At 38.9% G+C, this 26,686-nt stretch overlaps 1 protein-coding gene across 1 annotated transcript in view; it reads right to left on the reverse strand.

Moving 5' to 3' along the window:
• The window catches only part of LOC130921643 (receptor tyrosine-protein kinase erbB-3-like), a 71,319-nt gene that overhangs the window by 21,701 nt on the left and 22,932 nt on the right, over positions 1 to 26,686 (reverse strand). The window contains exons 2-13 of the mRNA XM_057845764.1: positions 24,498 to 24,655; positions 24,095 to 24,281; positions 19,806 to 19,931; positions 12,849 to 12,914; positions 12,653 to 12,771; positions 7,173 to 7,314; positions 6,923 to 7,036; positions 2,436 to 2,553; positions 2,279 to 2,352; positions 2,106 to 2,196; positions 1,968 to 1,985; positions 421 to 638 (exon numbers count right to left, since the gene is read on the reverse strand). Of these exons, the coding sequence (XP_057701747.1) occupies positions 421 to 638; positions 1,968 to 1,985; positions 2,106 to 2,196; positions 2,279 to 2,352; positions 2,436 to 2,553; positions 6,923 to 7,036; positions 7,173 to 7,314; positions 12,653 to 12,771; positions 12,849 to 12,914; positions 19,806 to 19,931; positions 24,095 to 24,281; positions 24,498 to 24,655 (1,431 nt within the window). The remainder of the gene's footprint in view (positions 1 to 420; positions 639 to 1,967; positions 1,986 to 2,105; positions 2,197 to 2,278; positions 2,353 to 2,435; positions 2,554 to 6,922; positions 7,037 to 7,172; positions 7,315 to 12,652; positions 12,772 to 12,848; positions 12,915 to 19,805; positions 19,932 to 24,094; positions 24,282 to 24,497; positions 24,656 to 26,686) is intronic.

The following is a 26,686-nucleotide window of genomic DNA, read 5'->3' on the forward strand; positions in this document are numbered from 1 at the left end:
ACATTCAATCCAAAATACGCCATTTCCTGTTGGGTTTGGAATATGGGTGCAAGACACTTTTTGGAGCAATTTCGCACAAGGTATCGACTCAAATTTCATCGCTCTACGTTGAAAAAAAAAACTAATACGAAAGGCCTTTTTGAAAAATTCAAGGGTACGCCACTGAGCCATTTTTTTTTTACTTTCTCCGGAAAGTTGAAAAATTATCTAAATTTACACCAAGCTGCATATATGTGCAAATTTTGGTGATCTTTGTGCATGTTCCGGCCTCAAAATTGGCTATTTTAATTTGTCATGAAGAAATAATAATGATCCTTTGCATTCCAATAGGGCTCTCGCACCAGTTGGTGCTCAGGGCTTAATAAATACATACTTATAAATCAATTTTAGACGGAGTAAAAAAAATCCAAAACAACTCACCACACTTATCCCTTGGTCTGTTTTCTTTGATGTCAATAAACTTCTGGCGTCGCTGCGGGCGTGAACTGCTATACAAGATACGTGTCCAATTGACAGTGTCATGGTAGCAGAGCTTCTTGTTTCCTGTGATGTAAACGCTTCCATCATTTATTCTTCGCAGTGAGCGTAAACCCAGAGAAGTCAAGGACGGGATCTTCATCACCAGAAGAGAGTAACCCCTACAAAAAATTAAGAGGAGGATAAAGCGTGGCGTGATTCTGTGATTATTAAGACAAATAACTGAAACCTGAAATAGCATGCGCCGCCAAAAAATGCACTTAACACCAACATTAACTCATTTGCTCCCAAAAACGTATAAATATGTTCTATTTTTAATATTTTCAGTGTCCCAAAAACATATTTATACTAGGGCTGTCAAACGATAAAAATTTTTAATTGAGTTAATTACAGCTTAAAAATTAATTAATCGTAATTAATCGCAATTAATCGCAATTCAAACCATCTATAAAATATGCCATATTTTTCTGTAAATTATTGTTGGAATGGAAAGATAAGACACAAGATGGATATATACATTCAACATACGGTACATAAGGACTGTATTTGTTTATTATAACAATAAATCAACAAAATGGCATCAACATTATTAAAATTCTGTTAAAGCGATCCATGGATAGAAAGACTTGTAGTTCTTAAAAGATAAATGTTAGTACAAGTTATAGAAATTTTATATTAAAACCCCTCAATGTTTTCTTGTTTTAATAAAATTTGTAAAATTTTCAATCAAAAAATAAACTAGTAGCCCGCCATTGTTGATGTCAATAATTACTTACCCAATGCTCATGGGTGCTGAAGCCTATAAAATCAGTTGCACCCAAGCACCAGCAGAGGGCGGCAAAAATTTATAAAACACAATTAACATGTGGGCATTTCACTGTACTGTCTTTTAAATCTGTCTGAGCCGGGCATGTGCGTTAATTGCGTCAAATATTTTAATGTGATTAATTTAAAAAATTAATTACCGCCCGTTAACACGATAATTTTGACATCCCTAATTTATATGTCTTTTACGTTTTTTTTTTTTTCACAACAGACATCTCTAGGTTCTGATGCAACTTAGCTCCAAAGCACAATGCTGAAAATCCATTTTAAAGCATTAAAACGCGCCACTGGAGGGCAGTAGTCTTCTTGTTTATGGTGTTTTGTAGAAGGAAAACATTATTCAGATGTTTGGGATGTAACTAAAAAAAATATAGCTGTGTTAAAGTTATGTTTGAACTAAGCTATTTTCTAATGCTGATTTCTAAAGAATGGAAAAAGATATGAACTTTTTTTTCCTGCTGAAAGAAGAGAGTCTAATCTTTCTCTTGTTCCATGTTTATGTAGCAATAGAACAGAATTTTCTGTGGGCCTTGCAAAATCAGTCAAAATCCAGTAAAACGGCCGGGAGCGAAGGGGGTTGCACCGGTGAAAATGGCTGGGAGTGAATGAGTTAATATCCATAATGAGATTATGAAGGAGGTGTGCATAATCAAATATTACTATACCTTCTAGAGCTCACTCCTCTAAATGTTTTGAAAGGGATTTAAAAAAAAAAAAAAAAAAAGAAGACAATAATTAGATCAAGGTTCACTTGATTTGCATTATTTCACACAAAATGTATACAAACAGCGCTAAAATCTCACCTGTACAGTGACCTGCCTTGAATAGTTTGCAGGTTGGAAAAGACAGACAGGTCAGTCATATTTTCAGGCCACGACTGGATACTGAGGATGTCTGAAAGGGTTTATATTGCGTTCTTCAACAGGCAAACCAAAGAAAAATGGGTGCAAAAACTTTAAAAACCCAAGGTACATACCTGTAATTTCTCGCACCGTGTTGAAAATCTTCAGTTTTTCTGGATCAAGGGCTGGGATTTTGTTGTAATCATCCCTGTTATTGATAGAAAAAAACAAGCATCACTCAAATAAAGCAGAAAGGAAGGACACAAGCATCAATGCCAAGAGTCTTGTTACCCATGGATCCCAGTCACCAAGAAGTGAAGACTGCCCTGGATCTTCGTGCAGTTGATGAAACTGTCAATGTTGAGAGCGTCCACAGTCTGACGGTCCTGAGATCCGGTACCGTGGCAAGCTGCGAGGACCGACTTAAATTTAGTATTCTATTTTCAGGGCAAAAATGTCCTTTGCGCTTGAAACTTTATAACAGTTGTATGGAATAAAATGGAAAAATGAAAGTTTTTTTTTTTTTTTTTTTTCTCTTCGCGGATAAGCTGGAGACAATTGGTGTGGTACAGCTCTCAGATTGCTTCTACTAAAGGACATTCAATAAGTATCTCACTAGTTTTTTCAATGCAAAATTTAGTTTTGCAGTGATATCAATTGTATCGCTGCCGATATGGCACTTAAATGGCATAATAATCATCACGGAGTACTAAGAAGTAACGCACTGTTGGTGCGCAATATGTACTCTTTGAGATTTCATTTCCAACCACCGCTCGCTCTACCCAAGATGGCCGACAGCTACACACGGTACCGTAAAAAAGCAGCGCTTGCCTTGATAGCCGCTTGTAATGAACGCAGGAGTAGTGTCAAGTTCAAACAACAATCCTTAGGTAGACATTTATAATATTACCCAAAATAAGGAGAGAAGGCACTCAGTTTTTTTGTGAACTTGCGCAAGGAGAGCTGGAGGTACTAGACAGTGAAATGCTAGATTATACTATACAGTCACCAAAATTGCTCTAACCTAAACCCTCCCGCGCCCTTTCTTTTTATTTGGGGGTTGGCCCTAGCAACAGATGGGTGTCTCCCTAAAAGGGAAGGGGAAGCAAGCTGGTGACACCCCTTGGACTTGTTTGGCCATGTGTGTGTATGTAGGTGGAATTATATACATGTGTGCTAATTAGGACTGTCAGATGATTAAAATTTTTAATCGAGTTAATCACAGCTTAAAAATTAATTAATCGTAATTAATCGCAATTCAAACCATCCCTAAAATATGCCATATTTTTCTGTAAATTATTGTTGGAATGGAAAGATAAGACACAAGACGGATATATACTTACAACATACTTTACATAAGTACTGTATTTGTTCATTATAACAATAAATCCACAAATGGAGTTATTAACATTCTTTCTGTTAAAGTGATCCACGGATAGAAAGACTTGTAGTTCTTAAAAGATAAATGTTATAGTTACAAGTTATAGTAATTTTATATTAAAACCCCTCTTCATGTTTTCGTTTTAATAAAATTTGTAAAATGTTCAATCAAAAGTAGAGTTAATATAATAATAATAATAAGAATAAAAATAACAATAATAAGAATCGAGTGACCAAAGTCTGAGTAAGTTGTACGTGTATTTTGCATAGCTATTTTGATATGGAATGCCAGTTCATTTTGCATTGTTGTTTAACTGTGTCAGAATAGGGCCTCATTACTATAGACTGAAGTGCTTTTCTTTTTGTGAACATTATTTTTTTTGGAGCGATAGGAATATTTTTTTTTTTGTGCTTTCACTAAATGATACTTATGTTCGTTGTGAAGGAGTTGCCGAAGCTTATGCCAATAAACGGCGCGGTCCAAAGAACGCCTGTGTCCACTCGCTCGCCTTTATAACATATATATCTCTGTACATATCTTACCCAAAATACAACAAGAGACACATAATTGCCACTAAAAGAAAGAAAACTTACAATAATATGTGTGGAGCACAAATAGCACAATGCAACAGCATAAACGTCTCACAACTACTAATTCTCCCACGTTTAGAAGGAATAACATTAGTATGGAACGGCGCTGCCCCCAAGCGGCCGGTGGCATTCTCTTCACTCTTAATGTCCATAAACGGCATCACTGTAATCTTTTTTTTTTTTTTTTTTTTTTAAACCTGTCCTGTTCAGCTGTTTGACACAGAGAATGGAAGTCTAAGTGCCCAGATTCTGAACAGTTTTAATGTTTCACATGGAGAGTCTGACATACTCCCATTGTGATCCTTCAAAATACCTTTTTATTATGACAAAGCAGCGAACAGGAAGGGATTATGGGGGGACAGAAGAAAAGAAACACAAGAGAAGAAAGAAAAGAAACACATACACAAACAACAACAAGAAATACATTGAACATCTAAACTAGTTACTAATATGCTGGTGCTATCGTCAGCGAGATGTATTTCCGGTTTACACCATGTGGGGGCCAATTGGCCAGTGAAAGAGGAGAATGGGGGTGGGGGTGTCTATAAAACTATAAGCTAAGTGATTGAAAGGGGTAGAGTGTACACAAATCAGTTCTGTGATCTAGAACCCAGTAATCGTGTGAATCTCTTATGAGTGTAAGCCCGTTGGCGACCAACCCTACGCCGCCGCATCGCCAATCCCGGCACCGGAACCCCCAACCCGAACATGCCCTACCACATCCAGCAGCACGCAAGCCCCACCGGGTGCGCGACAGCCACGCAGACGGGCGGAGAAACCGCGCGGGCGCCAACCCAGGGCCACGGCCCCCACCCAGCCAGCCCGGGGAGGGTGGGGGGGCGGGGGGGCCATGCGCAGCCCATCCCTCCTCCCGCCGCCCAGCAAAGGAGCCACCGTCCCCCCCCCCCGGGACCCAGGGTGGTCCCCCGGGCCACCCGCGCGCCCATCAACCGGCCTACAGGGATGGCAGGAGGGGACGCATCACCAACCCCACGCCTACACCCACCCCCGCCCGCCCACCCGGGCCACGAGCCACAGCCACAGCCCCCTAACCGGCACGGCACGCCACGGGACCCCCAGCGGCCCACCAAGCCCCAGGCAAGGCAGGGTCCCCCGCATCACTGTAATCTGTTTGAGGCAATGTGTGAGCGGGTCATTCAGTGCATGCATTAATTGCGTCAAATATTTTAACATGATTAATTGAAAAAATTAATTAACGCCCGTTAACGCGATAATTTTGAGAGCCCTAGTGGTAATACATTTCATGAAGCAATGGCGTCAAGATAAATGCAAGATTTCTTAAATGTGCCAGACGGTCTAATTTCTTAATGTCTGCGGCCTCTCCTGGAAGTTGACCTGTGGAACCCAGGCCGGTTTAAACCGGTCTGAATGACAAGGCAGATTTCATCATGATTCAAACATGTTTAAAGTAATCAAACACAATAATATCTCCTTATTGCAGTTAATCATAAAGCATTCTATTCTAGCAATTAATCATCAATACCTAAACTTTAATGTAAGCATTCATTATATTGCAGGCATCCATTAGCAATAGTAAATATTTAATAAAGCTTTTTAATGAATATCTTAGCAAGTAGGTAAGAAGAAATTAATATTTTTTTCATGATGGAAGATGGTAGGGTCAAGTCCAGCGTTGTTTTCAACTGAGAAGTTTTCATTCTCAAAGTATAATCTGAAAGGTGTTGTTGAACGGTCTCATTTAGCGAATTTAACGTTTTATGAACAAACATTGACATGAGCATCTATCATGTTATCATCATGTTAGCTTTGTTTGGAAAACAGAGAAGTCGACTCGCGAACTTGTGTGCAATGCTAGCTTAAGACATTAGCACTTGAGCTAAACTAAAACAGTTTTTGGGCCTTTAAGAGTGATAAAAGTGTGAAGTTTGAGAGGAGTTTATTCATTATTCCCACGCTAGCTGTGTTGTTGCTAGGGTCAAGATTCGATTCGAACCCGATTAATCCGGATAATCTTGAAGTCGATTATTGCAGTATTTGTATATCACTTTAGAAAAAAAAAATAAATGGACAGTATTTTTATATCAATGTAAACCCTAAACCCTAAGCTGAAACCTCATCCAGCACTAAAATAAAAAAATATTTTATGTTTTAACAACATATGGTTTTTATTATAACATTTTGTCTTTTTAGTGCAAACCTGCTAAAATGCGGGATTCTAAATACTCCATGACTTAGTTTTTGCAGTAAAAGCCAAAATGAGCCCAAATTTCAGACTTTTAAATGGACTAATCCGAGCATTTTTGGGGGATTTTATGGGTGAAACATGGTAATACAACAAGGGTCGCGATGCAAAAATCGCAGACATCAAGGAGTGGTTGAGATGTTCATTTTCAAATATTTACCCTTTTCAATTATTTTTTCAATTTTTCTCTGTTTGGATTGAATATTCATCATCTAAAATATTGGGGAAAATGCGACAGTAACGAAAAAAATACAATTAAGCGATAGTTATCAGGTAGATGTCCGTGACGTTTTTTACAGACACCAATTTTATCATTCTGATGTAATTTGTTTAAAAGTTTCAAATATGCGAGTGACTAATTTTTGAAATCGTTTTTTTTTTTTTTTTTTTTTTTTTAAACTAAATATTAGACATCAATTAATGATTCTAAGCTAAAAATAACAGACATTTGACAGTTTCGGCATCCGCCGATACCAAACAACTGGGTATTGGGGAAGAAATTGTATCGATACAACACAAGTAAAATTACAAATGTTTTCATAAGCCAAGTAATATACTGTAACACTGCTGGTGTAAAACATACCTTTCGGACAAAGACCTCCACAGAGCTCACACTGTTTCACCCCATTTTTCTCCACCTCCTTTTTGTGCGCTGGACAATTACTCACACACGAGCTGCCATCCACCACAAAGTTGGCTATGAAAAACATACATACATGTTCGTTTAAGAGACACAAACAGTACTCAAGCCTTGAGAAAGTGATGTACAGGGTCCAGAACGAGGTTGACCAACATAGAGTTATGTAGTGTGAGAAAAGTACAAGTGGACTCACTTGGACACTGAGGAACACAGATGGAGCCATACTGGTACTTTGCATTGGGGTTAGGCTCCAATTTGAATGTGTGTTTGTTGTAAATCATAGTCTGAGGACACTGAGGGACGCAGGAACCCGAGTTGTTGAAGTTCCTGCAAGCCTGAAAAATGCAACAGATAGGGGCATATTTAATCATTTATTGAAAAACAAAAACAGTTATTCGTGTACTGCAAAGATTTGTAATAATAATAATTAGGGTTGTTCCGATCATGTTTTTTTGCTCCCGATCCGATCCCGATCGTTTTAGTTTGAGTATCTGCCGATCCCGATATTTCCCGAGCTGATTGCTTTTTTTGGCTCCCGATTCAATTCCAATCATTCCCGATAATTTTTCCCGATCATATACATTTTGGCAGTGCATTAAGAAAAAAATGAATAAAACTCGGACGAATATATACATTCAACATACAGTACATACTGTAAGTACTGTATTTGTTTATTATGACAATAAATCCTCAAGATGGCATTTACATTATTAACATTCTTTCTGTGAGAGGGATCCACGGATAGAAAGAATTGTGACTTTGTATATTGTGACTAAATATTACCATCTAGTGCATTTGTTGAGCTTTCAGTAAATGATACTGTAGCCATGCCCAAATGCATGATGGGAAGTGCAACCATGACTGTGCGTAGTGCTACCAATTGATATATCTTCTCTGCGTTGGGAAATAACTAGGGTGTCAATTACTACCTTGCTTCCCCACATTGCTTCCCATGATATTTCTAATCGTCGGGAGAGGGATTGTAAGGCTTTACCCAATTAAAAAAAGGCTCCAAAGGCTGCCAAAATTCACTCAACTCATTTTACGCTGCCTTTTATCTCTCTATATAGGTAAAACGGCGCCATTACAGATTGAGCTATTGCGTTAAATATTTTAACGTGATACATTTTTAATCAAATTAATTACCACCGTTATCGGGATAAATTTGATAACCCTACCTCAAGCCTAAACTAAAGACTTTAGATGAGTGTATCATATTATGTCTGTAACGTTAAATACAATTAGAAAACGATTTAATTAAAAAAAAAAAAATTTTTTTTTAAAGGCATGGCCGATATTTTTCTGCTGATTCTGATACTTTGAAAATGACGTGATCGGACCCGATCGATCGGGACATCTCTAATAATAATAATAATACATTTTATTTCTAGAGCGCTTTTCAAACCACATAGAGACGCTTCACAAGAGACATGGAATCACAGTACGATAAAAAGGTATTAAAAGGATAGAAGATTAAAAGCACAATAAAAAGATGTAAAAATATAACAGAGCTAGGGGTTATGGTGGGTAAGAAAGAGTGAACAGGTGTGTTTTCAGTCTGGATTTCAAAAGTGATAGGGTAGATATGCTGCGAAGATCAGGGGGTAAGGAGTTCCAGAGCTGGGGGGCACACTGACTAAAAGCTCTTGAACCAAAGGTGGAGAGGCGGACACGGGGGACGGAAAGGGGAAGATTGCAGAGGTAGGGAGGGGCTAGGCCATGGAGTGTTTTGAAGGTGATGATGAGGATATTGTAATTGATTCTTTGTTTGACGGGAAGCCAGTGAAGTTGACGGAGGATGGGGGTGATGTGGTGTGTTGCGGGGGTTCGAGTGATGAGGCGTGCGGCTGAGTTCTGGAGGAGCTGCAGTTTCTGGAGGGACTTGTTAGGGAGACCGTAGAGCAGTGAGTTGCAATAATTGAGCCGAATGTTAACCTTCATCATCAGTAAAAGTGAGAATTGTGTGTATTGAGCTGAATAACATTTTGAAAGCTTTATTACTCACTGCTACCACAACTTGTGATGAAGCGAGACACTCGTGGCACTCTCTACTTCATCTCAGTTTACACTGATTAAAGTGCTACAGCTTTTGGCTCTTGCTGTGGCGTTTTACACCGTGAAAGTCATTGTCATTTTGTTCCCTTTTGCCTTTTCTTTTTTCTACTCTTTAGCTCTCAACTGTAACAATTCCCCTTCATTTTCCTGACAATGCACCAAAAATATTTTCTTGCTAATTAAAACCTATCCCTTAATCAAGTCTGAACATGCATAGTGAAATGGGATAGTCAATTGCATGTGAAGATAGGGCATTACACTGCAAACAATTATAATGGATTCAGCTTTTTTATTGATGAATTATGTTTTTTGTTTTGTTTTGTTTTTTTAAATTATTACATTCCTATAGAGAGGGGGGTGTCAAACAAAAAGCCCAGGGGACAATATTTTGAGGCCCCCCGCATAGTTTGCGGTGGGCAATAAAAAAAAAAAATATATATATATATGGCGGAAAACACTCAGGTGACTTGAAGTTCCGCTCTAAGACCCCCAATTTGGCTAAATCTCAAAATTGTCCAATATGCATGTCTGATACATCATTGGAAAGCTTAAAATCTCAATTTTCTGGGGTAATAAAATTTTGAATTGGAGGGCATTTTTTAAAAATGTTTTTTAAACAGCAAAACCCTATCTGGAGGTGAGAGCACGCGAGAGCAGAATTACAGACGCCATGACTTTAAAGAGATATTATCGCGTACTTACATTGTTTCGATCCAAAACCTCCATGTAGCATGTATCACTGAGTGTCAAGACATAGCTGTGAATGGCCACAGCTGGATTTTTGGGGAATTTTATGGGTGAAACATGGTCATATAACAAGGGTCGCGATGCAGAAATCGCAGACATCAAGGAGTGGTCGAGATGTTCTTTTTCATATATATTTACCCTTTAAAATGTTTTTTTTTTTTTTCTTCAAATTTTCTTCGTTTGGATCGATTATTTATCATCTAACATATCGGAGAAAATGCGACAGTAACAAAAAAAAAATACAATTAAGCGATAATTATGAGGTAGATATCGTGACTTCTTTGCAGAAGCCATTTTTTTCACTGTGACATAATTTGTTTAAAATTTTAAAATATGCGATTGAAAAATTTAAAAAATTTTTTTTTTTTTTTTAAACAAAATATCAGACATCAATTAATGATTCTAAGCTAAAAACGACAGACATTTAGAATAATAAATGTAGTTAATTACCGTTTTATGGCTGGGTTGAAACACAAGCGGTTGCGCGACGTCTGTAAACGGGGGTTTTCAGGGTAAAACAGACTAATTAAAAATAGTTCGGGGGCTTAATGGGCCATGAATCTGCTATGGCAGCATTTACACATGTTGTTTTATCAAACACAACAGTTGTTTTGGCTTAAAATACCGCAGTTTCTTTTAAAGAGGAGTGCAAGAGCAGAAACTGCTTTTTCAGTCTTGTCTGTGTTTTCCACCATATATAATTTAAAATTATTCTAAATATACAGTGTTCACTCGTTCACTTTTGGGTGTGTTTTATGTATTCATTCAGATTTACCATTGGAAAGAGATACATAATTTTTCCCTTTTTTCCCCAGAGTATAATTCTTTATTTATGACTTATTCTTTATTCTTCTCAAATCAACTCATGCTGCTTAGAACAGCACATGACGACAGCATGAGTTGCCATAACAACTACAGCCAATGTTTAAAAAGTTACACGGGCGGCGGCCTTTGAAAGGTAGTTGTCTGGCCACTCCAAAGCAGCTCCCTCATTATTTACTAGGCCCGTCGCGATAACAAATTATAGTGTGCGATAACTATTCTCATAAATTATTGCGATATGCGATATCATTGCGCCCCCCCCCAATTTTTTTTAACCAATTTACAATAACACAGTGCGAATACAGTATATATTAATAGATCAAGTACACCCATTTAAACACGATAAATATTTACTCTTAAATTCAAATATACTTTTTAAGAAATCACAACTAAAAACCTATAGACCCTGCCTCTACAGTAAAAAAACAACAATATTGATACCGCACAGAAACACAGAATAAATAAAATGTGTTTAAAAAAAAAAAAAATTGTACTCAATAACTTAAGCATTTAGGAAAATGAAAACTTTTCCCGTCATAGCTTCTGCAATGGTGTTCCATAGGGATGCAACGATACAGTTAAGTCATGGTTCGGTACGAATTATGATACGGGGGACACGATTTTCGATCCGATTCAATACATTTAATGCTCTGTAAAAAAAAATAACAATTGTGTTTTTTGTTTGTTTTTTTTTTTGTTTTTTTTGCTAACGGGCAAAAATTAAATTGCCATCATATAAACATGCATTTTAGTGCATAATATTTACGTGCTTACTTCTTACTGATATGAATTTTTTTTTTTTATAAAAGTGCTGAGAACAATCTTTACTGTTTGTAAAGTGAGGCAGGGCACACCGTTGATTGCTACAGCTCTCTTAGCAGCTAGGTTTACTACATGAGCAAGACATCCTATTTATGGTCCGAATCCATCTGTGTCACGTACTGAATTAACAATATTTGCAACATTATCTATAGTCACTGGTATGGATTGATTTGGCCTTCTTAACCTCATGTGGCAAATGACAGTTTAGAATTCATCGATGTAGTATATAGACTACATGTCCCATAATCACTCTGGGCTCAAGTAGCCAATGGCATGGGACGTAGCACATCTAGTTTGCCATTTCATGATATCTAGTGTGTGCGCGCAACCACGCATTAAAAAAGTTAGCAAGCGTCGCTGAAGTCACGTCTGCTCATTACTACACAACACCAGCATATGACGGCTTTCATAAACAGGACGAGTTTGAAGCACAGCGCTCTTAATTTCATTCAACTGTTCGTTGTCAAAGTGAGGTTATTCGTAGCAGCCAAGTCGGTAACAATGTTTTGGCGGACTTTGTTGTAAATATCCAGCGTAGTGCTGAAAAATAGCCGCCCCGCGTGAAATGTCACTCCTGACGGGAGCGCCCACACGTCAACAACACCGGTGTTCGCGCGCCATAGATGGTCCACAGTCACTCCGGAGCACTGACGCGGCCGGTATACGTCGAACAATAGGATATAATGGGAACGACTGGCTCCGGTGCTAGTTTTTGCCGGACCTGGAACGAAGATGCATTTTGCCCAGTTGGTAACAAACTTTTAACAGCACGTCTGCCGCACGCGCGCACACACGTGCACGCGAGGCGATAAATCGCAGCGGAAAAATTACCGCCTTCATATTTATATATCGTGCGATAAATTGAATTATTGCATATTGCGACAGGCTTATCATTTACTTTAACAAGCTGCAGCTCTCTGGTGAGAAAGACACGCTTCAGGAGGGAGGGTGAGAGGCTGTTCGTGTTGGATGGGACATTTCTGTAAAATCCTGCTTTTTTTTTTTTTATTGAAAAAAAATCTGCGATGGACAGAGGGCGCGATGTTTGAAGCGCGAAGTAGCGAGGGATCACTGTATTGTATATCATTTTAAATACAATGAATGAATTAATTTAGGACCAATTCAAAAAAGAAGGGTAGAACAAAGAAATGATGAAGAATGGAAGGGGAAAAAGGGCTGCATGGTACATTGAGAGGAAGTCAAATGCAAGCCAACATCCCAACTTACAAAGCAATCAGTGTCAAGGGGTCCAGTGCAGCCTCCAGCACATTCATTGTGACAACACTCACTTGGGTTCGTGCCAAAACAGCGGCCATTACACTGAGGAGCGCACACCGTCTTTGTCACTGGAACACGTTTGAGACCACATGTCAATTAACCGAGCAGACACAGAGCAAAGAAACGGCAAGGCGATATCACTCACAGATCTGACATGTGTCATTTCCGGGTCCCCAACATGGCACCTTGTTGCATGATTCACTGCAAGGCTCTGACACATGCATTCGTTATTAGTTTGATGAAGATTCATGCTTTGATAATAATTAATGACTTGATATAAAAGCTTTGCACAACATTGCAGCTTAATTGACCAAAAAGACCATTATATGAAGGGCAGTCTGGCAGAGAATGATCAAGTCTCAGTGCTGTTGAAAGCGATTGACGTCCATTCCGAATGAACTGGACATCTATCGCCGTCAATGGCAGTGAAAGAGTCAAAGGTACACTAAATAACATTTCAACTCAGACAATATATTAGGATAACCATAGACTCCACCATCAGTTGACAAGACAGCTCCCACAGACATTGCGCCACGCTTTCCCGTAGGGGGCCGACCTAGGCAGAACGTTGAGTTGGCTTTCACTGTGATAAACTCTAACACAAGCTGCGTTCTAACGCCGGATCTAGGTGGAAACAGGACGAAGGTTTTACTGCATACAAGCAGGCAGGAGAGTCTCAAGAGTGATTTGGTCGAGGATTCAAGGTAATTATTATATTAAATAGCACCATACATGCACTTAGAAACGTTGTGAAAAAAATCAGTGGATAAAATTAGTGTAACTTTTGCTTGAAAAATTTACGTAAAATGAACGATAACTGTCAGTTTTTTTGCTTTTAACCAAGAATATAGACTGTTTTACGTTCATTTCTAAAGAAATTTCTCCATTTAAGCATTTACTTACAAGAATTTTCAACTTTAAAAAAATCATTGTTTTGTGACGGCCGCCCTGTTGGATTACACAATACAGTCACTTTTGCTTGAAGTATTTACGTAAAATGAACGATAACTGACCATTTATTGCTTTTAACCAAGAATCTAGACTGTTTTATGTTCATATTTATAGAAATTCCGCGATTTAAGCATTTATTTACAAGAATTCTCAACTTAAAAAGCACTTTGTTTCGTGACGGCTGCCATATTGGATTACACAATACCGTAACTTTTGCTTAAAACATTTACGCAAATTTGAACCATAACTGTCCGTTTTTTGCTTTTATCCAAGAATATAGATTGTTTTGCGTTCATATCTAAATAAATGTCTCCATTTAAGGATTTATTTACAAGAATTTTCAACTTAAAAAGCTCTTTGTTTTGTGACGGCCGCCATGTTGGATTACACAATACAGTAAAACTTTTGAAGTATTTACGTAAAATGAACAATAACTGCCCGTTTATTGCTTTTAACCAAGAATCTAGACTGTTTTACGTTCATATCTATAGAAATTCTGCGATTTAAGCATTTATTTGCAAGAATTCTCAACTTAAAAAGCACCTTGTTTCGTGACACCCGCCAAATTGGATTGCACAATACCGTAACTTTTGCTTGAAATATTTACGTAAAATGATCGACAACTGCCCGTATTTTGCTTTTAACCAAGACTATAGTCTGTTTTACGTTCATATCTGAAGAAATTTCTCGATTTAAGCATTTACTTACAGGAATTTTCAACTTTAAAAAATCATTATGTTTTGTGACGGCAGCCATGTTGGATTACACAATATAGTAACTTTTGCTTGAATTATTTACGTAAAATGAACGATAACTGCCCTTTTATTGCTTTTAACCAAGAATCTAGACGGTTTTACGTTCATATCTATAGAAATTCCGCGATTTAAGCATTTACTTACAAGAATTTTAAAAAATCACTGTTTTGTGACGGCCGCCATGTTGGATTTTGTATCTCTACACAATAGCGGAATTCAATCTAATTAAGTTGTGATTGTATATAGAAAAATGCAAATTCTGCTTTTGTTGAGTAAAATTAAGATGATTCTTCAAGCTTTCCTGAAGTATTAAGTTTCTGATGTGAAACCTGTGTGATTTATTAGCTGTTGACAACTTGAACTAAATCAAAAAAAAATTTAAGTTGCTATTTTTGGCAAAAACCTACATATTAAATATTGCTATTGATCTTAAAAAAAAACATAGGTGATTATCTCTGCATTTGGTGATTTTTGTGCATCGAGTGTAAAATTTGACAATTTTATAGCCATTTTAAGTTTTTTTATACTTGTATTAAAAAATTATTAATCGGGATTTTATTAGTGAACGACTTTGAATTTTTTTACGTCGCTGCTCATGGAGACTCATATATGCCTAAGAGAGGTGCTTGTTTTGGTTTTAGGTCACAAACGGCTTTGGTTTTGAAAATATTTGAATTTTAAGTTTTTGAAAATAGGTCCCATTCAGATCTGCCCCGAGCCCAGTGTCCTGTCAACTGATAGTCTATGGAATAACACATTTTGAACTTTCTGAAAGTCTTTCATGAAATTTAGTGCAGACCCCAGAATGATTTATCAAATTCCTCAAAATGTGCAATTGACATTAATATCTGCCACAGTTGCCTTTGAACAGAGGTGTGTCGACTTTTGTATTCACATTAGCTGAAGTTTAACTGGCTGTTATAACAGTAGAACTCCCGGGGTTTTTTTTTTTTTTTTTTTTTTGCTATAAAGAAATACGAGAAAGGCGTCAAACGACCCCGATACCAAACTGACTACTGGGCTTTGTCAAACAATAGACCACTCAAAGAAGCAATCAAGCAGGCCACCCCGCTACACACTCCTGTGTAGTCGCTGCCTTGGTGTGAAGGGGGGTTTCACTCCGGATAGCTTTAATTAGCACCTTGAATATAAGAGAGACGGGTGGACTTCTTGATGGGTCTTGCAAGGGAATTGGCTCACTCTCATATGGGCGCAAAGAAGGTGCAGAAGGAAAAACTGCTTGGGCAACAACCTCCAACACCTAGCCCCGGAAAAAGGGCAAAGTGTCATATGTCACCACTTAAAAAATGTTTTGTTTTGTTTTTTTATTACACTGTCCCTTGTAGTGTAGGCAAACTGCAGCTTTTGGAAGATGTAAAAAGGTTGTCCGCCCGATTGCCTGCCTGAGCGGTCCACTGTCTGACAAGCCACAACTGTTTTGTCCAACTGGACAATCCTATTCGGAAGGGTAGAGAAAATGACCTCTAAAGGTGTTAATTGCCTCAGACAACCATCCAATGGCACCTTTCTGTCTCCATACAGTTTACACACACATACAGTATATGTGAGACATACTGTAAGTCTGACCACAGTGTGGTTCCATGCATGAAGTTGCATGCTGCATGCATGAAAAAAAAAGAGAAAACCTGACTAGTATGTTCCATTTGGTTTACACAGAGGACAAAACTGGAAGAGTTGAAGGGACAAGTAAAGACTTAAAAAGAAAAGTCACATCCTGTCAGTAGTTTGGTCAATTTTATGGTGGCTTTTTCCCTACAACCTGTCTTCTGGGCTTAAAAGTGACAACAGGCCAGCTAGAATAACACCAGTTTACCCTTCCCTCATCAGCCAAGGCACCCCTGCACTGCAAACACTCAAGATGCTAATTGGAGCAATCCAACCCTGTGGTTTTGCGAGTGCGAATGGGAATAACTAATGAGGACCGTAGTGCTCACAAAAGATATGCTGATTAGGGTCAGATGATCCTTCTCTGGTTACAAAAGGGATTTGTATCAATTGATCCCTCCTTGGTAGTTCTCGTGTTAAAAATGTAACATTTTGCCTTCCTCTAGTTGCAGAATGTCCTTTTTGTTTTTTGGTTTTTTTTCTCATACTGCTACAGCACAGATGATTACACTGGTCTACAAAAAATTTGGAAAATATCTGCTTTAGAGATAAAAATCGTACTTGCTGTGGTGACATGGATTGGAAAATACAGGATTTTAGCGCTGGTTGGCTAAAGTATTCAAGATATTTAAGGTTAAAATTTGATTACAAAAATACATTTGTGTAATTATACAATATCAGTTTTTACAAGTTGCTACATTTGACATGAGATGGATATATCAGTGTGTGCTGCGGCTTATGAAATGTGTCTACATCAGTGGCTTTTGCTTTAAGACTGCAAGGGAAGCTGAACTTCCCCCAAAATGTAAAACAAAATGTTGTGTGTACATATCATTGACTAAATCTGCGCTAAAACGCGCCCAATTTTGTTTAGAATTAGCCTCTTATCACTGGGTACGATGCAGCTTGCTTTTCATTAATTCGCACAGCTTCACAGTCCTTTAAACTGTGTGGACTCTGGACGTGTCCAGAGTTGAGAGTGCATTGTTCAACTACAGCGAAATGAGACGTGCCATTGGCTAAAGGCTGGGTTTGTCCCGCCTATCGGATGCTGTGAGTCTCTAGGGTTCTATGGGCATTGGGCTGGGCTGGGATGGGCTGGGCTGGTCCGGATGCTCTGCTTCTCTGTGTGATGATTGGATGATCTGTCTGAGGCTGAATCATTTTTGGTTGACAACGAAATAAGCGAATCAGGGATCTTGTCGTATGAACATCCACGGGAGGCATTTTTCAATTTTAATTCTGTTGTTCTGAGTTTAACCGCAGATTTTCATAATCATCATAGCGACACTTGCTTTTGTTAAAAACGACTAGCAAAAAAAATCAATTTCTGGTTTGTTTTTTCTATTGTAGCTGCTTGTGTTTGGATACATGACTTCTGGCACTCTAGTTTCTTTCCCTACCGAGCAGCGTGTGCCGCTGAGCCCCTCCACCGTCACAAAGCACTCACATACGGGCACACTTTTAGCTTCCCCTCATTGAAAGACCAGCATCTGATTTAGGGTTTGGGTTTAGTGTTTGGTTAGGGTCAAAGCTCTTGCCTACACAATTATTTTCTGAAGTGGTAGACTTTTTTTAAAAGGCTCTACGGATAGAAAGACTTGTAGTTCTTAAAAGATAAACGTTATTATGAGTTTAAAAATTGGATATTAAAAGCCCTCTTGATATTTTCGTTTTCGTACAATTTGTAAAAATTGTTGAACTAGTTGGTCGCCATTATTGTTGACGTCGCAGGGTGGTGACGTCACTGGGTTACGCTGCTGGGCTTCCATAGTATGACTAATGACATAAACATGTCATCTGTTCAACCCTTTCAATTTCAACCTGAGAGGAACATCAACGAGCATGACAGCACTGTTGATATTTCACAAAACGAGTAGCAAAAGCAAAATGAACAGGAAAGACAAGGTGAGATGAGACGAGAGAAGGACAAAACCCATGTTCTGCCAAAATGTGCTACACCAGCGAAACGTGCTACAAGATGCGAATTTGACACCCAAAGTACTACCGTGCGCTTTCAGCTTGTTTTGCTTAGATGCATACAGACAGAACATACTAAAGATGCCTTAAGAAAATACTTAAACGTAGTAATATCAAATAAGGGTGGTTTAAATACACTAACCGGCCACTTTATTAGGTACACCTGTCCAACTGATCGTGAACACTTAATTTCTAATCAGCCAATCACATGGCGGCAACTCAGTGCATTTAGGCATGTAGACATGGTTTAAGACAATCTCCTGCAGCTCAAACTGAGCATCAGTATGGGGAAGAAAGGTGATTTGAGTGACTTTGAACGTGGCATGGTTGTTGGTGCCAGAAGGGCTGGTCTGTGTATTTCAGAAACTGCTGATCTACTGGGATTTTCACGCACAACCATCTCTAGGGTATACAGAGAATGGTCCGAAAAACGAAAAAAATATCCAGTGAGCGGCAGTTTTGTGGGCGGAAATGCCTTGTTGATGCCAGAGGTCAGAGGAGAATGGCCAGACTGGTTCGAGCTGATAGAAAGGCAACAGTGACTCAAATAACTACCTGTTACAACCAAGGTAGGCAGAAGAGCATCTCTGAACGCACAGTATGTCGAACTTTGAGGCAGATGGGTTACAGGAGCAGAAAACCACGCCGGGTGCCACTCCTTTCAGCAAAGAACAGGAAACTGAGGCTACAATTTGCACAAGCTCATCGAAATTGGACAATAGAAGATTGGAAAAACATTGCCTGGTCTGTTGAGTCTCGATTTCTGCTGCGACATTCGGATGGTAGGGTCAGAATTTGGCGTCAACAACATGTAGCCTTGGATCCATCCTGCCTCGTATCAACAGTTCAGGCTGCTGGTGGTGGTGTAATGGTGTGGGGAATATTTTCTTGGCACTCTTTGGGCCCCTTGGTACCAATTGAGCACCGTTGGAATGCCACAGCCTACCTGAGTATTGTTGCTGACCATGTCCATCCCTTTATGACCACAATGTACCCAACTTCTGATGGCTACTTTCAGCAGGATAATGCGCCATGTCATAAAGCTGGAATCATCTCAAAATGGTTTCTTGAACATGACAATGAGTTCACTGTACTCAAATGGCCTCCACAGTCACCAGATCTCAAACCAATAGAGCATCTTTGGGATGTGGTGGAACGGGAGATTCGCATCATGGATGTGCAGCCAACAAATCTGCAACAAGTGTGTGATGCCATCATGTCAATATGGACCAAACTCTCTGAGGAATGCTTCCAGCACCTTGTTGAATCTATGCCACGAAGAATTGAGGCAGTTCTGAAGGCAAAAGGGGGTCCAACCCGTGACTAGCATGGTGTACCTAATAAAGTGGCCGGTGAGTGTACGTTACATGACTAATGTGGTCAACAGATCAACAATCTGCTTTAAAGCTACCATAGGAAAACACAATGCTTAACGTTATGAGAGGGAAACACATGCAAAAAGTATACTTTATGTGTTTCTACATACTGTATTTTAGTAAAAGAGAACAATTGTGGCCTACAATTACACCCTACAAGTCCCTAAGTCCAAGGTTCCCTTCAAGTTAGATATGTTTACCCAGAAATAACCATTTCCATTTCAATTGATACTCTTTTTAGCCTCAATTACTCAAATTTTAACATTTCGGCCAGATGCTGTATCTCACAAACTATAGCCAAATGACACTTTTGTCCTTTTTAGTGAACCAAATTTAGTAAAGTCTCACTACTTTTATCCAGAAAACAATCTGCTTGCCAACCAGTGTTGTTGTGTTGGTCTACTTTTCACTCACTTTCAGGTCCATTGTTCTCCAATTCAATAGGTGCCGTCCCATCCTTCACAATGTCCAGCCAGTTCACCTGTGGGGCGTAGCTCAGGTAGCTATTTTGTATAATCTGGACTCCCCCCTCCAGTATCTCTGTGGGTGGCAGACATAGTAAATGAGGAGACACAAATTACAAGTCACAACATGCCCATCCGTCTTCAGACATTATTAGAAATGGTAAAACTGGAATACACACGATCGTGGGTAAGGGCTCATGTTTCACTGACAGTTGAGAAGCTCACATGAGGCATTGCTGTGACCTCACGACATACATTACGCACACACACACTGTTCAACGACAGGTAAACTGAAGGTGTGGCAGTGTGGGAGCTCCAACGAGCTGCCTCTTATCTGCGCAGCCGCCCACACTTAAAACAGGCAATACTTTAACGGATGTAATTGAACATACTAACGTTTACAAGTACTGTAAAGGCTCCCATACAGTATACTGTCCAAACACTCTAATAGACAACAAAATCAATAATTGAACATACAGTGGTATGAAAAAGTATCAACCTTTTGGAATTTTTCACATTTCTAAATAAAATCCCCATCAAATGTGATCTGATCTTTGTCAAAATCACACGGATGAAAAAAACTGATTTAACTAAAACCACCCAAATGTTTATATATTTTCATATTTTAATGAGGATAGTATGCAAACAATGACAGAAGGGGGAAAAATAAGTAAGTGACCCATCACATTTAATATTTTGTGGCCCCTCCTTTGGCAGCATTAACTTCAACCAGACACTTCCTGTAGCTGCAGATCAGTCTGGCACATCGATCAGGACTAAACTTGGCCCATTCTTCTCTAAAAAACTCAGCAGGGCCGAGAATCAAAAGTGGCATTTGCCATGTGGCAGAATGGATTTTGCCATGTGGCTTTTTTTTTTTGCCATGTGACAAAATGGATTTTGCCGTGTGGCTTTTTTTTTTTCTGCCATATGGCATTTTTTTTGCTATGTGGCAATATTGATTTTGCTATGAGCCATTTGTTTTGCCATGTGGCATTTTTTTTTTGCCATGTGGCAAAATTGATTTTGCCATGTCGCATTTTTTTTTTTTTTTTTGCATGCATGCATGCATAGCCGTCAATGGCATAACCTGACTTGGGTGTCAGTTGAATGTCAATGCGCTGTGTAAGTGGATGGCCAAAAATCACAGCCACACATGTTTTTCTGCCATTTAAAATCAATGAAAATTTGGACATGCATAGTCGTCAATGGAAAAACCTTAGTTTGGGTGCCAGTTGAATGTCAATGCGCCGTAACGTAAAGTGTATGTTCAAAAATCACAACCACACATGTTTTTCTGCCATTTAAAATGAATGGAAAATTTGGACGTACATAGCCGTCAATGGCATGGACGTGCATGGTTGTGAATAGCCTGCAAAACTGCCATATATCGCCAAAAAATGCCACATAGCCCCCCCCCCCCCCCCCCCCCCAAAATGCCACAAACCGAAATCCATTTTGACACATGGGAAAAAAAATGCCTCTTGGCAAAGAAAAAAATGACGCATGGCAAAATCAATTTTGCCACATGGCTAAAAAATGCCACATGGCAAAAAAAATGCCACATGGCAAAATCCATGTTGCCGCATGGCAAAAAAAATGCCACGTGGCAAAAAAAAATGCCACATGGCAAATAAAACTTTTGGTTCTCGCTGTCTCTCTCTAACATGAATCACTGTCTTTCGGTCATGCCACAGCATCTCAATGGGGTTCAAGTCTGGACTTTGACTTGGCCGTATATTTTGTTCTTCTGAAACCATTCTGATGTTGATTTACTTCTGTGTTTTGGATCATTGACATGTTGCAGCATCCATCCTCATTTTTAGCTTCAACTGTCTAACAGACGGCCTCAGGCTTTCCTGCAAAGTATCCTGATAAACTTTCGAATTCATTCTTCCATGATTGGAAGTTGTTCAGGCCCTGAGGCAGCAAAACAGCTCCAAATCATGATGCTTCCTCCACCATGCTTCACGGTGGGGATGAGGTGTTGATGTTGGTGATCTGTTCCATTTTTCCTCCACACATAACGTTGTGTGTTACTCCCAAACAATTCAACTTTGGTTTCATCAGTCCACAAAATATTTTGCCGTAACTTCTGTGGAGTGTCCAAGTGCTTTTTTGCGAACATTAAACTAGCAACGATGTTTTTTAGACAGCAGTGGCTTCCTCCGTGGAGTCCTCCCATGAACACCGTTCTTGGCCATAGTTTTACATGTAGTTGATGTGTGCACAGAGATATTGGCCTGTGCCAGTGATTTCTGTAAGTCTTTAGCAGACACTCTGGGTTCTTTTCTACATCTCTGAGTATTCTGCGCTGAACTCTTGGCGTCATCTTTGGTGGACGGCCACTCCTTGGGAGAGAAGCAACAGTGCTAAACTCTCTCCATTTGTAGAAAACTTCTCTGACTGTCGATTGATGGACATCCAAACTTTTAGAGATGGTTTTGTATCCTTTCCCAGCTTTATACAAATTAACAATCCTTGATCGCAGGTCTTCACACAGTTCTTTTGACCGAGCCATGATGCACATCAGACAATGCTTCACATCAAAACAATTCTTACCAGGTGTGTGTTTTATAGTGGGCAGGGCAGCTTTAAACCACTCATCAGCAGTGTTGGGAATAACGCCGTTATAAATAACGCCGTTACATAACGGCATTATTTTTTCAGTAACGGTAATCTAACTAATTATTTTTTCCACCTTTATAACGCCGTTACCGTTACTGACGGTCAAAAGCGGTGCGTTACTTACTTTGAATAAATTGAAGAAACTACCGGCTGTAGCGAGTCTACTCTGCTCTGTTTATTTGTCATCCAAGACTTGGGGTGCGTTCAGGTTCATGGCAATGAAAATAGTAAACACTCATAGCCTACCCTTGCAAGAACAATGGAGTTGCCCTTTGATACGGTCATTATGTGCAGGTCCTGCACCCATCCGCAGCAAAACTGTTCGTAGCGTTGTAGCTATTTGTAATTTCGGAATTGCTGATGAGTTTAGTAACATACACAAAAGAATCAATACAGCAGAATGTCCATTTCGCGTAATTGTGGAAGCCCGTCGACATCTTTACTCCATTTGTCTTCAGCTTGCTCGTAAGGGTCAACATTGTTCACATCCTTAAGTTTGATCAGATATCTGTTCTTCACCTTAGTAACGAGTTTGTCTCTTTATCAAACTGGCGAGTTAAAGTTTAATGTCCCGCGAGCCAGACCTGCTTCCAATATGGCTGCATTGTTGTCAAATCTCACGTGATCCCCCATTCTGTTACATAAACGCTCGAGCCTAATAGCGCACGTACTTCAGAGACGGTTGTTTATATGTGAATTGTCTCGCCCTATGTTTGTATACGTGTATTTGTTGTTAATAAAAGTTTGTTGTTTTTTTTTTAACCAAACTTCAGAGCCGGTGTTTTCCCACACAAACCGGAACAGCGCGTCCGGCAAACACACACACGCAAAACAGATGCAGAGGGATATGATGGCAGAGCATTCAGAAGAAAAATTTGTCCTTTACGAGGTGGAGATATAAACACTATTTCAAGTTGGTTGAAATTAAAGGAAAGAACGTGCATGTAAAGTGTAATTTATGTCCCGGGGCAAAGCTTTTGTTGACATCTGTGGTAAGCAATTCAAATCTGTTTATTTTTGTTGCACTTAAGGATAAATCTGTTGCTGGTGAGGTGCAATAAACATTACAAGGTTCTATAACACAACTACCTGTCTGTTCTTCTCTGTTCAACTGACTTGAATACTGCTCAGAAAATTTCAAATTCTTTGACAAACAACAAGTTCTTTTTAAAGTAACGGAAATAGTTACTTTCCCTGGTAACTAGTTACTTTTACTATAGAGTAATTCAGGTCCTAACTCAGTTACTTTTTGGAAGAAGTAGTGAGTTACTATAACTAATTACTTTTTTAAAGTAACGTGCCCAACACTGCTCATCAGTGATTGGGCACACACCTGACTTAAATTGTTTGGTAAAAAGGCAGAGGGTTCACTTCCTTATTTCCCCCCCTTCTGTCATTGTTTGCACGCTATCCTCATTAAAATATGAAAACCTATGAATGTTTGGGTGGTTTTAGTTTAAGCAGACAGTTTTTTCATCTGTGTGATTTTGACAAAGATCAGATCACATTTGATGGTGCTTTTATGCAGATATGGGAGAAATTCCAAAAGGTTCAGAAACTTTTTCACGCCACAACACAAACCGTAGGTTCGCCGGCTAAACAGAAAAATACCTGTGAGGTGTATCAGGCCCAATTCTTGCAGACCATGCTGGCCACCCTTCTGGTAGTTGATCATTACAATCAAGGCGTACCGGCCATCGTACAATGTGGTGCCCCTGATGACACGTAGGTGGTCCAGTGGCAGACGACTGAACTCGTTGAGGGCAACCAGGATGTAACCTGTCACCTCCCTGATTGACTGCATGTGATTTAACAAGAAATTTTTGTAGATATTTTGTTCATAGCACCCTGAATGAGTCAAACAGTGAGGAATTCGCTGACTCTCTCTAGTACAAGTAAATTTTAAAATCCCATAACGGTCGACCTCAAAAAAAATTTTTTTTTTTTTTACATTCCATTGTATAATACCTAATTTTTTTGTCAAATAATGATTTCTACATTTTCAGTGGCTTACCTTTAGGAAGGAAAAATCTCTGGTGTGCTCCATCATGATGATCTCTAAATTGCCCATGACAATCTCACAGCCGGTGTACCTCTCCCGCATTAGGTTGAACTGGATTGTGGAGTTTCCCGTCGTGCTCAGACCATTTTGGGTGCCGCTACAAACTACCACTGAGGAGGAAAAAAAATAGATTTTATGTCTGTTCAGTATATGTACATCCACTATATAAAGCTTATAATAGAAATCTCAGCAAAAGTCCATCTTGGGAGCTGCTCTGTAACTCAACATCAACAAAAGAAAATTGACACTGTATGAAAAAAAGTCTGTTTTCAATCTATTATTGAAATCAACGACAGTAAAGAATTCCAGAAGTTGCAAGACACGTGCAACATGGACCATATGAGGTGTGGTTTGGACAAGAAAAGCAAAATATGCTAAAGGACTTGAGTCATTGCGGTTAACTATTAGGCTGCTTTGCTATTCAAATGTCAAGCAAAGGTCAAAAATAGTCTGATGAAAACTTAAATTTCTCTATAGTGATACAGCACACCATTGGAAATTGAAAAGAGGAACAACTTAGAGCTCGCTTGTAATTTTCTAAAAATTATTTTAGGTTCCATCTAAATTTCATGCACAAATTATGATTATTTTTTTAACCCCTTACTGGGCAGTCATTTAACTCATTGGCTGTCATTGATGGCGCTAGACGTCCAGTTCATTTTGACTGGGAAGGAGGAATGAATGTGGCACTGAAACATGAGATGTTATTTAAATGAAGAATTGGACATCTATCGCATGCAACGAGATAAATACTATGAAATAAAATCTACCCTAGAGTGTCCTTTGGAGCATTAACGACAGTGTTTCTGTTTTTGTTCATTTTAATTGATTTAATTTTGTTTTTTTGTTAATATTGTATTAATTTTTATGTGTGTTTATATTAAAACGAGAATATAAAAATGAGAAAATGATGAAATAAAGATTAAAATATTAACAAGAATCTAAAATAATAATAATTTCTAATATGTATTTTTTGAACGACCAAAAATTGTATGGACGCAGAAATGTCTAAATTATTACTTCTTGGCCAAAAAACGGGCAGCGGGTCGAAAATTACATTATCATTTGAATGTAAAGTTACATTACTGTATATGGATACAAGATGGCCATCACAAAACAAAGAGCTTTTTAGGTTTAAAATTCTTTCAAATAAATACATACATCTAAGCCTGTCACAATATGCAATAATTCCATTTATCGCACGATAAATAAAAATGAAGGCTGTAATTTTTCCGATTTATTGCCTCGCGTGCACGTGCGTGCGCGCGTGCGGCAGACGTGCTGTTATAAGTTCGGATTCCTTGTTACCAACTACGCAAAATGCATCTTCGTTCCAGGTCCGGTGTTCTGACAAATTTTGCAACCCATCAAAAATTGCTACCTTGCGGTTTTGCGCATGCGCGTAACATTAAAAATGGCCGCGAATGCAGCGATTCCAAAGTAAACACTACAAACTTTTTTTAAAGAAAGGAATATTTACTTAGGTTTGATCATGTAAAGACATGTACAAAAGTTCTCAGACACATCCTACCATGTTAGCTGCACACAGCAACTTCATCCCGCGCTCGCCGTGTTGTTAAGTATTAATTTACGCCATTTTCGTGTTGCACATGTATGTTTATGATGTATCTAGTTAAGTTAGCACCTTTGGATAACATTGAGAGTCCAACTGAATGTAAAAGAGGGCATTTTCAGTGGCACAAAAGCTTTGGGAGTAAAATTTTATAAGGGAGCAAATTTTGACAGAACACCGACAAAAAATAGCGCCGGTGTTCTGTCAAAATTTGCTCCCTTATAAAATTATAAGACATCCCATGCCATTGGCTACGTGAGCCCAGAGTGATTATGGGACACGTAGTCCATATACTACATCGATGAATTATAAACCGCCATGACTGAATGGAAGTTAAGCAGGCCAAATCAATCCATACCAGTGACTATAGATAATGCTGCAAATATTGTTAATTCAGTACGTGACACATATGGATTCAGACCACAAATAAGATGTTTTGCTCATGTAGTAAACCTAGCTGCTAAGAGAGCTGTAGCAATCAATAGGGTGCCCCGCCTCACTTTACAAACAGTAAAGATTGTTCTCAGCACTTTTGTACAAAATTTCTTCAGATCAATAAGAAGTAAGC

The sequence above is a fragment of the Corythoichthys intestinalis genome, chromosome 9 (genome assembly GCF_030265065.1).
Source record: "Corythoichthys intestinalis isolate RoL2023-P3 chromosome 9, ASM3026506v1, whole genome shotgun sequence".
NCBI lineage: Eukaryota > Metazoa > Chordata > Actinopteri > Syngnathiformes > Syngnathidae > Corythoichthys > Corythoichthys intestinalis.